The sequence below is a fragment of the Parus major genome, chromosome 14 (genome assembly GCF_001522545.3).
Source record: "Parus major isolate Abel chromosome 14, Parus_major1.1, whole genome shotgun sequence".
Lineage (NCBI taxonomy): Eukaryota > Metazoa > Chordata > Aves > Passeriformes > Paridae > Parus > Parus major.
Window position 1 is genome coordinate 1,091,589 of NC_031783.1, and position 11,701 is coordinate 1,103,289.

The 11,701-nt window shown below is 61.8% G+C and overlaps 2 protein-coding genes and 1 non-coding gene across 6 annotated transcripts; 2 read left to right on the top strand and 1 right to left on the bottom strand.

The window, feature by feature from the left end:
* The first annotated feature begins 124 nt into the window (after nucleotides 1–124).
* Nucleotides 125–4,925, top strand: METTL26 (methyltransferase like 26). 4 transcript variants are annotated; one of them, XM_015643378.3, is made up of 6 exons: nucleotides 125–2,331; nucleotides 3,381–3,543; nucleotides 3,646–3,685; nucleotides 4,075–4,156; nucleotides 4,353–4,431; nucleotides 4,501–4,650. In XM_015643378.3, the coding sequence occupies exons 1-6, from the start codon at nucleotides 1,643–1,645 to the stop codon at nucleotides 4,546–4,548; spliced, it is 1,101 nt and encodes a 366-aa protein (XP_015498864.2). In that variant the 5' UTR covers nucleotides 125–1,642; the 3' UTR covers nucleotides 4,549–4,650. The 4 variants fall into 4 exon arrangements, with proteins under 4 accessions (XP_015498864.2, XP_015498865.2, XP_015498863.2 ...); XM_015643377.3 differs by having other exon boundaries at nucleotides 203–2,331; nucleotides 3,646–3,705; nucleotides 4,089–4,156; XM_015643375.3 differs by having other exon boundaries at nucleotides 207–2,331; nucleotides 4,089–4,156; nucleotides 4,501–4,925.
* Nucleotides 1,960–2,030, top strand: TRNAG-CCC. Its single transcript has one exon. It is a non-coding gene; the product is annotated as a tRNA-Gly (tRNA).
* Nucleotides 4,926–5,032: 107 nt separating the features above from the next.
* On the bottom strand, nucleotides 5,033–7,929 carry WFIKKN1 (WAP, follistatin/kazal, immunoglobulin, kunitz and netrin domain containing 1). The gene is made up of 2 exons (XM_015642371.2): nucleotides 7,640–7,929; nucleotides 5,033–6,825 (listed from the first exon to the last, which is right to left on the bottom strand). The coding sequence occupies exons 1-2, from the start codon at nucleotides 7,865–7,867 to the stop codon at nucleotides 5,335–5,337; spliced, it is 1,719 nt and encodes a 572-aa protein (XP_015497857.1). The 5' UTR covers nucleotides 7,868–7,929; the 3' UTR covers nucleotides 5,033–5,334.
* Nucleotides 7,930–11,701: the final 3,772 nt, after the last annotated feature.

Here is an 11,701-nt window from a genome sequence, read left to right on the forward strand (position 1 = left end):
CGCGGAACGGGTCGGGGGGACACATGCGACACACGCGACACACGAGCGCTGGGTAAGGGACACGTAGGGGACGCTCAGGGGACACATCGGGGGCGGGCGGGACCCCGCAGGTGTGCAGGGGACACACAAGGGACACACGGGGGAGGTGTGGGGACACACAGCGGACACTGATGGGGTACGGTGGGGACACACACTGGTCACACGCGGGACATGTCAGGGGTGCACGCGGGGGGTTGATGGGGACACCGAGGATGCAGGGACACGCTGGAGACAAGCGCTGGGAGCACGTGGGGACTTGCGTGGGATACAGAGGGGACATGTGGGACGTGGGGACAGACACGGGACACGAACAAGACAGAATGCACACAGGGGACATTGGAACATGCGGGGCTCAAGTAGGGGAAAGGGCACGGCAGGCACGTGGGAACAAGACGGCACAGGCGGGCACGGGACACGGGAGTCACGGGAAACCCGGACCGGACCTTCAGGAAACGCAACACTGGAGCCACGGCACACGCAGGGGACAGACAGGGGTCATTCCTGGGACACAAAGGACCCAGACAGGGAACAGTGAGGAGGTGCAGAGGCAGGGGCTGAGGTGCCACCCACAGCGGGGCCAGCGCTGTGAATACTCCTGATGTGCACATCCCATGAGCAGCGCAGGAAGCCGGAGTGGGCAGCACAGTGACCTTTGGAGCGGGGAGGTCCCTCCAAGGTGTCCCCACGTGGCAGGAGGTGCAGAGCCAGGACATGACCAGCAGCGGGTCCCCGGCCACCCCGCAGTGTCCACCGGGCACCCCTGTGGCTGGAGACAGCACACAGAATTTTGGGGAGAGATGGTGTGACAAACACACTGGGGTCTCTGGGAGGCTCCAGCCTGGCTCCAGGGGCTGCAGAGCCACCCCACGAGGGTGACCTTTGCCTTTCCGCCACGTTGCCACGGTAGTGGCCAGGGAGGGAGGCGTGCAGGAGGGTACCTCTGAAATGCGGATAGAAAAACTCTATAACTCGCAGAGTTGTTATAAGAGCAGGTATGAATTTATTCAGGGCTGAGGTGCATGGGGGATGGCTCCTCCGAAAGCATGCACGCTTTTGAGATTTGGCTTTTTCTTTTTATCTTCTACAAACTAGGGTTGCACAATTCATCTCATACATATTCATTTCCTAACCCCGCCTTGTCTTTGCTTCATATTAAAATGACTCCTCGCCCCTCTGCAGCTGCGCACTGCTCATTTTTGGTCAGTTCAGTGGTCGTCTGGGGGTCTCTGGGATGAGGTCAGCAATTTTCTCCTTGGCTGAACTTTCACCTTGTCTTCTCGCACATGCTCCTTTCAGTCCTTTGACCACCTTTCGGACTTTGATACTGTTCCTTCTGGCTTAGGGGTCCAAAGAATCCCCTTCTCCTGTGGTGCCTTTGTCCTTGCATTCTGTTTGTGTATTCTAGCTCTTTATCTTATCCTGCAGTCTCACACTTTTCTTGCTCTTGTGGGAGCAGTATAGGTTTTTGTCAGCTCCCTCTCTTCTGGTCAAGCATTTATTTATGCTTAATTCCTAATTCTTAATTTCTCTGTTTCACCTCCCATAAAAGCCCAGCAGCACCCCGAACCTGTTACTGTACCTAAATACAACCCTGACCCGTGGGATGTCACCACTGGTTGTCAGCCACCGTGTCACGTTCTGGCGGCTGTGCCTCAGTTTCCCCGGGAACCTCCCGGAGTTTCTAAGTGCCTATTGGCGCATCCCTGAGTTTGGAAGGGCTGAACCCCTAATCCTTGTGCTCCAGATGGCTGCCTCCAGACCTGCATCACCAGCGACAGCTGGAAAGGGCGGCTGTGGGTCCCGTTTTGCTGGGTGCCCGCGGAAGCCGCACTTTGCGGTTCCAGGGCTGCGGCGCTCGGCGGAGCCCGGGCGGGCAGGGCGGGGGGGCAGGGCCGCTCCCGGGCACCGCCGCTCCCGCCCGCGCCGCTGGTGTAGTGGTATCATGCAAGATTCCCATTCTTGCGACCCGGGTTCGATTCCCGGGCGGCGCACAGCTCTTTTTTTTTCCTTCCTCCCGCTTTTTCCCCTCCCCGCCGTGGGAAGCTCCACCCGCGGCGCGGGGCGGTGCCGGGAGCTGGAGTTCCCCGGGCCGGCCATGCAGGTGCCGGCGGCGGCGGAGCGGAACAAGGGCCCGATCCTGGCGGTGCTGCGGGAGTGCGCGGGGCGCGGCGGGGCCGCGCTGCGGGTGCTGGAGGTGGCCGCGGGCTCGGGGCTCCACGCAGCGCATTTCGCTCGGGCGCTGCCCCAGGCGCTCTGGCAGCCCTCGGACATCGACCCCCAGGCTCTGCGCAGGTGAGTCCCGGCGTGGTGACATCCCACGGACCCGCGGCCCCGGTTCCCTGCTCTCCGTTTTATTTATTTTTTTTTTTCTTTATTTTATTTCGTTTGGGCATTTGGGGAAAACCCCAGTATCCAAATCTCCTGCAGTCTGGGCTCTCCTACTTTGTTTCCTCCAGGAAAATCCCAATATCCTACTCTTGGATGAGCTGGATGCGTATTTTTTCCCAGACAAGACCCACTCAGCAGTGGGCCCAGGCTCCACACTTAATTTCTTTTTTCAGGAAAAACCCAATAGCCAGATCTCCAGAAGCCCAGGCTCCCCCACTCGGTGCTGTGTTCTTTCCAGGAAAACCCCAATATCCTGCTCTCAGATGAGTTTAATGTGTATTTTTTTCTCAGCAAAGACCCCTTGGACATCCCAGGCTCTCTGTCCTGCTGCTTTATTTTTTCCAGGCAAACCACAATACTCAACTCTTGCCCAGCTCAGACTCCCCAAGTCAATACTCACTATATTTTTTTTCAATAAATCCCCAATATCCAACTCCCAAACAACCCACGCTCCCCAGCTCAGGACTTTATTTTTCCCAGAAAACTCCCCAAATCCAGCTTTCCACCGTAGAAAAAACCATAAGCCTGGTGAGGAGGTGCTGGAACCAGCACTGTCCAGGGGGAGTTTTGTGCTGCCCACCCAGCACCTCCCACCAGGGTAAAAATAATCCCCAAGCTGGGAGGCTGCAGAAGCTGAGACCTGGGTGGTGAATGTGCCAAAAAGTGTGTAAATAACACCAAAATCAGGAGGTGCTGATGCAGTGGTGCCAGTGGGGTGCCCCATAAGGGGAGGGTGCTCCAAAATCGAGGAGTTTAGGCTCTGGTGGTTGTCCAGGTGCTTCCAGTTCTCCATCTGCCAGCTGGAAGGGCTGGGCAAAGAGCCCCCAGGCTGGGCTGCACCCACATCCGAGTTATTCCACGTCCATCCAGGGGTTTGTTCCTGCCTGCAGAGGGTGCTGGGGGGTGCAGGGAGGGGGCCCAGCTTGGCTTCAGGTGGGGTTTGGTGCCCACAGCATCGCTGCCTATGTGGAGGCCACGCAGCTGCCCAACCTGCTGCCCCCCATCCTGCTGGATGTGTCAAAGGGCTGGGAGACCTGGGGGGGCACCCAGCCCGCCACCCTCGACCTCCTCGTCAGCATCAACATGATTCACATCACAGAGCTGCGGTGCACCGAGGTGAGCGGCCCTGGACAGCCCCTGTGCCCTGCCAGGACCGAGGGAGCTCCCGGGGGGTGTCCCCGGCCCCCTGACCCCGTCCCCACCTCTCTCGTTCCCCAGGGCCTGTTCAAGGGTGCCGGGGTGCTGCTGAAGCCCGGAGGTTTGCTCTTCACCTATGGGGTGGGTCACTGTCCTGGGGCATCCGGGGCTGCAGGGTGGCACAGCGGATAGCGGGGCTGGGAGGGCAGCTCCAGTCGTGGCTTAGGGAGGGAACTGGGAAATGCAGGCTTGGGTTTTGGAGGGTCTCTGCCTTTTGGGGCACATGCTGAGCCCTGAAGGGGGCAGTTTTGGATGAGAGAGATCCTGTCCTCTCTCACCTTATCCAAGGCAGGGTCTGGGGGGCCTGCAGAGGGTGACAGGACTCAGAGTGGCTGATGGGACTCCTTGGGGGCCGTGTCCCTTCCCGCTTGGCTTCTGTGCTTGGTGGGGACAGCAGCCCGGGGAAGGGGGGCTGGGGGGACACGGGGTGGCTCATGTCTGCAGCTCCAGCTGTGTCCCACCAGCCCTACGCCGTGGACGGACAGATCAGCCCCCAGAGCAACGTGGACTTCGACCGCAGCCTGAGGCAGAGGTGGGGGGCTGGGGGGGCTCAGGCTCCTGGGGGCTCATCCCGTCCTCTCTGTCCCGCCCCTGCTCCTGCAGGAAGCTCCCTCCCGGTGTGGTCCTTCAAGATAAGCCACGCCGGAGGGCAGCCCCCACCCGCGGGGAGATGGGGCTGATGTGGGGCGGAATGTCCCTGGGTGTGACCCACACCTCCCTCCCCGCAGCAATCCCGCCTGGGGGCTGCGGGACACGGCGCTGCTGCGGGAGCTGGCCGAGGCCAACGGGCTGTGCCTGGAGAGGATGGTAGGTGATGGGCCCCGGGGTGCTCCCCGTGCCGCTGGGCACCCCCGAGCCCCGGCTCTGTGCTTCCAGGTGGACATGCCGGCCAACAACAAGAGCCTGATCTTCCGCAAGCTGTAACTGCCCTGACAGCGCTTCCAGCGCCTCCCGGCGCTGCTGTCCCCACTGATGCCTCCTGCAGGGGTGGCACTGTCCCACCGTGGCTGGGGACAGCAGTGATGGGACGGAGCCCCATGCACCCCAGCTGGGGCTGACTTGGCTGGGGGGGTCCATCTCCCCTGGTGCCTTTGGGGCTGTCTTTGCAGAGGGGTGGCACAGGAGCCAGCACAGCTGCCACGGGGGACACAGGTGTGGGGGAGGGGACACAACACCTCTGGGCATGGCGGAGACTCCTTGCTCCATTTCCTCGGAGGATGCTGTGCTGATGGTGTCCCCCTTCCCTCCCTCCCCAGGACTGTGCTGCTGCCCCCCAATAAACTCTGTGGCTTTGCCCTCCACACCCCAGCAGCTCCCTGATGTTTTCAGCACAAATACTGGGGTGTGGGGGTGTCCCCAGTTCCACCTCCAGCACCAATGAAAGGGTCAGGTCCAGCACTGGCCCCAGAGGCTTTGGTGAGGTGGGAAGATTTTATGAGTGGGGTGGTCCTGGCAGATCTCCCACCCCTCTGCAACCCAACCCAATTCCCTATTGCTCCTGGACAGGCTGGGGGTGTCACACGGTGGGGGGAACATGCGGCAGATAAATTACAGTGGAGGTGGGAGCTGGTCTGGGGCTCAGCATGGGTTTGAGGGGAACTACATGACAGTGGTAACCTCTAGACACAGGCACTGGTGCAGGGGCTCCCTCAGGCTGCCCCCTCCGTGGTGTGTCTGCAGCTCTCCCTGTCGGCACATCCTGGCTCTCCCCTAGTCCTGGAAGCGGTTCAGGAGGTCGCAGGTTTTCTTCTCCATCAGCTCATAGATCTTCTTCACCCGTTTGTCGTTGGCGGCCCGGACGTAGCTGCTGGGGTCCAGCGTGGCCATTCCATCGTGCACCTCGCCCATGATGATCAGGGGCCCATCCTCTGCCGTCATGTTGGGGCAGGGGCAGCTCCAGTCCATGTCGGTCAAGGTCACCTCCAGGTACTTGATGTTGAAGAACTTGAGGCCCATCTTCTCATCCTTGATGACGTCCTCGAGGGCGAAGCGGGCTATGCCGGAGTCCTGGTCCTCCACGATCTCCATAAGCCGCCCCACGATGGCGAAGTCGCTGCGGCAGAGGCTCAGCACCATCTTGCTCTTCAGGCGGCAGGCCTTGCACTGCAGGCTCTTGGGGAAGGGGCACACGTCCTCGCAGGTTTCCTTGCTCTCGAAGTTGTTGGTGTTGCCCTCGCAGCCGCCGTAGACGAAGGAGTGGCACTGCTTCAGCAGGTGGTTGTACGCCCAGCGAGGCTCCCAGTTCTGACAGGGTCCCTGCACCATGGGCAGGAGGCAGGTGGGGCGGGCGCTGCCCAGGCAGGCGGCTCGGCATTCCTCGTACGTCTCAAAGTGGTTCCTGTTGGACCCGCAGCCGCCGTAGCGGAAGGTGAGGCAGGAGCCCTGCTTGGCGTCAAAATGCCAGCGCACCTCCGTGGCCTCGCAGCGCCGCCGGTCCGGCTCCTTCAGGCACTCGGCGCTGGGGAAGGGCTGGGGGCTGCCGGTCCGCGGGGTCCCCCCCGGCTCTCGCCTGACCACCGACAGCGGGAAGTCGGCGCGGAGCAGCCCGGCGGCGTTCCGGGCGGTGCAGGTGTAGATGCCGGCGTCCTCGTGGCGGGCGTTGTAGATGACCAGCTGGCCGATGTTGGTGACCACCACGTTGCCGTACATCTGGTCCGGCCGCATGATGAAGTTCTCGTCCCGCTCGCTCTGTTTCTCCCAGGTGATGTCGGGCTGCGGGCGGCCGCTCACGTCGCAGCGGAAGCTGACGGTGCCTCCGGCCCGCACGGACTGGTGGAAGGGGTTGGTGTAGAGGGCGGGGGGCACCGGCACCTCGGGGCCGGCTCCCGGCGTGGGGCGAGCCGTGGTCTCCTGCGGCACGGGGCTGGTGTCGGGCCAGGTGAAGATGTGCTTGCAGGGCACGGTGGTGAGGCGGGTGCCGCGCAGACACGCCTCGGCGTCCATGTAGCACTTGTTGTAGTAGGTGAGGCCGTCGGAGGCGCAGGTGAAGTTGGGCTCCTTCTCGCAGCGGTCCTTGCACTTGCACACGGGCTGCCCGTCCCAGATGTCGCAGTCCGAGCCTTGCTGCGCGCACACGAAGCTCTCGCAGGAGGCGGCGGGAGCCAGAGCCAGCGCAGGGAGGCTGCCGTCGGCAAAACGCGCGGCCACGCAGCTCCGCAGCCCACACACGTTGGTGCAGCATTTCTCAAAGTCTTCGCAGTCCTGGGAGGGGAGAGAGAAGACATTGCGGGGGGGACGTGGAGATCACCGCCGCGCTGGGGCAGAGGGTGCTGTTCCCACCCCTGTGGGACTTTGGGGTGGGCAGGTGTCCCTGAGCAGCTCTGTGCACCTTCAGCATCGCTGGGCTCCGGGTAAGAGCCAGACGTCCCCGGCACGGCTGCACCAGCCCCAGCCCACCCTGAGCACCCCCAGGATGTTTGGGGGTGCGCCGCAGTGCAGACGGTCCCTTCTCCTCCACAGGAGAGCAACTTGCCCTTCTCAGCTTCTGCTGGCCGAGGGGAGGCAGAACTCATACAGATGAATTGTGAAGGAGTCTCCCCTCTGGGTTCAGACAGCCCTAACCGGGTGGGGTTGCCTCTGCCCAGCCTGGTGGAGCTCAGAGCCGGGGCTCTCTGGGATGGACAACCCGGTCCGTGGGTGGGCTCCGGCCCTCGGGGAAAAGCTGGGAGAGGATTCTGTCCTCGGCCTGATGGGGTCCGTATCCCAGCACACCCACTCCCTTCATCCCAGCCAGCCCCCCGGGGGTGCACGAGGAAGGTGTTCTGACCATGGGACACGGTCTGAGGGGGTGACATGAGGGGGCAACGAGCAGTTTCTCTGCCTGTGAGGGACTGGGGAGCCCAGCAGACAGGAGGGGCTTAGGGGACAAAGCTGCAGCAGGGCTGAGCCCGTTGCACTGAAACAACTGAACCGGCTGTGGCACCCCGGCACGGGACCCGCACCCCAGAGCATCTCCTTCGGGGCCCTGGGGATGCCCCCCAAACCCTGGTAGCGCCCCCGCAGCCCCCTCGCTCACCTGGTCGGCCTGGCACTCCCGCTCGCAGGTGCTCTGGGCGTCCACCCACAGGTTGGGGTTCAGCTGGTTGGGGCAGACGCCCAGGTGCCGCATCCTGGCCGGCTGCAGGCTCAGCCCGGCCGCCGCCACCAGCACGGGCAGGAGCAGCGCGGCGCCCACCGGGAGCCTCTGGCGCCCACCCGCACGCTGCCCCCGGGCCCCGCGCCCGCCGGTCCCACCCGGAGCCATCGGGCCTGGCTCGCTGGGCAGGGCTCGGGATAAATCACATTCAGGACGGACGGGATGAGGGAGAAGGCGGGCGGGCGGGCGGGGGGACAAAGAGGAGGAGGAGGAGGAGGAGAGGACCAAACCTCTGTCCTTCAGCACACCCGGAGCCCGCCGGACCACCGGCGACGCCGCCCGCCGCCTCCATCCATCGCCGCCGCTCGGCTCGCGGGGGGACACGGCGGCAGCGGCCGGTGTCTCTCGGGGCTCAGTCCATCCCCGGCACGGCCAGCGGGGCGACTGGGGTGGAAGGGGAGGACGGGAAGGTTGTAATCTGAATCCCCTCCCTTCCCACTGATGTTTCTGGGTGTTTGGAATGGGAAAGGCGCTGACCTCAGCCTCTAACCCCGGCGAGCCCGGCGATCCCTGGGCAAACACGGGGGGAGATCAAAGGCAGAATGCAGAAAGTCTCCAAAGAGGGAGAGTGAAGGGGAGGGGGGGCACACAAAATCTCGCCCGGCCCACGGAGCCGAATTCCTGCAGGATGAGAAAACAGCCGGAGCCTGCGGTCCCCTCGGACGGGGCGGCCGGCGGGAGGTCCTGGGAGCGCACGCTGGGGGCGGCCGGGACCCGGCTGGTCCGGGAGTCCCTCGTCCCGCACCTCCGGGCACCCACCGGCACCACAGGCCAAGGGGCCCGGGAGCGGGACACCGGCACGGATCCATCCTCGCTTTCCATCCCGCATCCCACGTCCTGCTGGCACGGGACCGTGTCTCGCCTGGCGGGGTGGGTGCCCACCCAGCCCCCCGGAGGGTCTCCCCCAGCCCCCCGGGGCTCCCAGCTCTCCCTCCCCGGTGATTTACAGCCAGGATATCTCCTGAGCCACACCAGACCCCGGCACATTGTGCTTAGGCTCAACCAGCACGTCCCGCACCAGCCTCGAGCTGGCAGGGGCCGGCTCCCCGGCCAGATCCCCCTAATCCCCGATGGAGACTGACCTGCAACAGGAACATTTCATGGCATTTTGGGAGCATTAACTCTTCCGGCTCTGGTGAGAGCCTCAGCACTGAGGGGGGTCTGCAGCCCCTGTAAAACAGCAAACCCGACGGCGTTTTGCCCCGGGGAGCAGCTCAGCACTTCCAGTCTCCCCTCTTGGGGAGCAGGTGGTGGAGGGGACAAAAAAAATGGGGTGAGCCCTTTCCTTTTTCTTCTTTTTTTTTTTTTTTTTGGGTGGGTGGGTGGGGATCCAACTTCCCCCCACCCCAGAGCTGTTTTTGCAGGCAATGGTTTAGTGCTCCCCCAGTCTGTGGCTCCTTGGGGAAGCCCTTTTGCCCCAGACCAGGTGACTTGGGGGACCCTCAACACCACCATGCTGGTGTGAGCAGGGTGCAGCCACAATGCTCTGGCACGGTGACCTCCAGCCATGGACACGCTGTGACCAGCCAGCCCTGCCATTTCCCTGCCTGGGTCACCACGCAGCTGCACTGCTGCTGGCTCTGGGCTCCCATGGTGATTCTGGGGCTCCCCGGGGCCCAAAACCCCAAAGCAAAGTCAGGTCTGTCACCAGCTGGCCTCGAGCCCTTGGGGGGCTGGAGCACGTCCCATGGCTGTGCCCTGAATCCCATTCCACAGCCAAACAGCCACCCAAGGGTCCATCCAGCTGTGGATCCTGAGGGAAGGTGACACTGCCCTGGGACACTATGCTTTGCAAACAGGGAATTGCACACCAGGATAGCCCAGGCAGGAGCTGCTGGGGCCTGTACCCTGCATTCCCTGGCAGTCTGAAACCCCCAGACCCACCCAGCCAGCCCCAGGCACCCACTGCCTGGAGACCCCTGATCCACAAACCCACAAACTCCAGCTGGGAAACAACGTGGCACATGCATGGCACCTTGGTCCCCAGGAATGCAGCCCAGAGGCACAGGGACACTTTGGGGTGTCTCAGGGTCCTTCCAGGGGGGTGGTGCAGGAGGGAAGGGGGAACAAGAGCTGGAGCCCAAGTTCTGCCCATACCCATGGCTGGGCTCCGTGTGGCTGGCACAATGCCAGTGCCAGGGTCTGGGTTGGTTCTTGCCCCACTGACCCTTTCCAGAGCCAGAGCAGCAGCCCCAGAGGGTCACTCACATGTGTCTCACACCACACCCAAGGTGCCTCACGCTTGTTCTCAAGATCAGAAGCTGCCAGGACAAGCCAGGAACCTTCACCTCAGTGGTGCAAGGCTGGATGGAGCAATGGCAGCTGCTGTGTGGTTAGAAAAGCAGCTGCCAACAACTGGAAATCCCTACACCCACCTTGGGACCTCCACCCAGCCTCTTCTAGTGCTTCTCAAGCTGAAGGTGAATGACAAAGCAACTCTTCCCACCCTGACAAATTCCACCATCTCAACAGTTCCCAGTTGTTCACCTCCATGTGTCCAGGTACCAACTGCACTCTAGAACTGGGATTTTTGGAGTCACTTTCAAAGATCCCATAGATGAGGGTTTTACACTTCATCTTCTTCCTCCAAGACAAGGGACTGGCTCTGCACCATGTCCTGGAGGGAAGGGTGTTGTGCCACATGTTCCTGCTCCCAGGACCTGCTGCACCCTGCAGGCTCCTGCCCCTCCAATGCAGCCGTGGGCAGCAGCAGCCTCATTTGCAAGCATCTTGCAGTTGCATGATGCAGGGAGTTGCATCACCTCTTCCCAGCTTGCGTGGGACAGTGGAACCAACCCAAGAAACCTCACATGAGAAAGGCGGGTGCAGAGAAACACAGTGACCAAAGACCTGAATCATCCCAGAGCAACCTGCTCTCTCTCCTCTTTTCTTCAAGGACCAGAGAGCCTTGAAGCCCTCGCAGCCTTCCCACCCCGCTCAGGCTGTGCAGTGTTTTCCTGCCCTGCTCTTCCCAAGCAGACAGCTGCAGCCCCGCAGCCCCCGCTGCTCCGCCGTAATGGGCTCCGGCTGTCCCGACCCCACCTGAAACCACACACAGCCTTTGTTTCGGCCCTGGGAGAGGCAACAGACACTTCCAGAACCCCCTGAAGAAAAAGGGGGAAAAAAAGGGCTGTGTGACTCTTCCCTGACCAGGCTTTCACCTTAGCTCCAGGGTTTTCCAGGCTGCAGACACGATCTCATTTCCCCCTGCCCCCTCCCAGCCCCAGCAATTACTGCTTAAGCTGTTAAAACAAGCGTGGCCAGTCTGGTACGAAGTGGAAAATCTGATCCTAGGGAAGTGAGAAGGCAGGGGAAAAGGGAGGTCAAGGGGAGGTAGGCTGGGAGAAGGGGATCAGACAAGAAGTCTCCCTCCACCCCAGATCCCCCTTCTCTGGGGCTCCTGGTGCCTCCAAAGGCCACCCTGGTGTGACACTGGTGCTCCAAGCTCCCTGCAGCATCCTCTCCCATTTGTCCCAGGACAGCTGACAGCTTGCTCCAGTCTGGGCAGGATGGGTGACTGCTGCCACAGCACTCACTGCTCCCCCAGGATCACCCAGACCCAAAGAAGGGATTTAGGGTTTGCCTGTACTTGTCCTGTCCCCATGGAGCAGGGACTGGACACGATTCCTGGCAAACTGCTGGAGAGCCTGGCTTCCTCCAGCCACCTACAGGACCAGCCCTGCTGGAGATGAGTTTGTGTTTTCTTAGGGCTCCACTACCCTACAGTGGTTCTATGAGAATCAAAAGCAGCTTTATCTTCTGCATCTACAGAAAAGGAATCATGGCTCCCCAGAAAATGTAATTTAAGTTATTTTGTGGATGACCTGGAAATGGAAATACACACTTGTACCACAAACAGTCCCAAATGCCCAGGCATGGGCAAACCACCACCTTTTTCCCTTCAACCTCTTCCCAGCCCAAAAATGTATACAACTTCTCCTC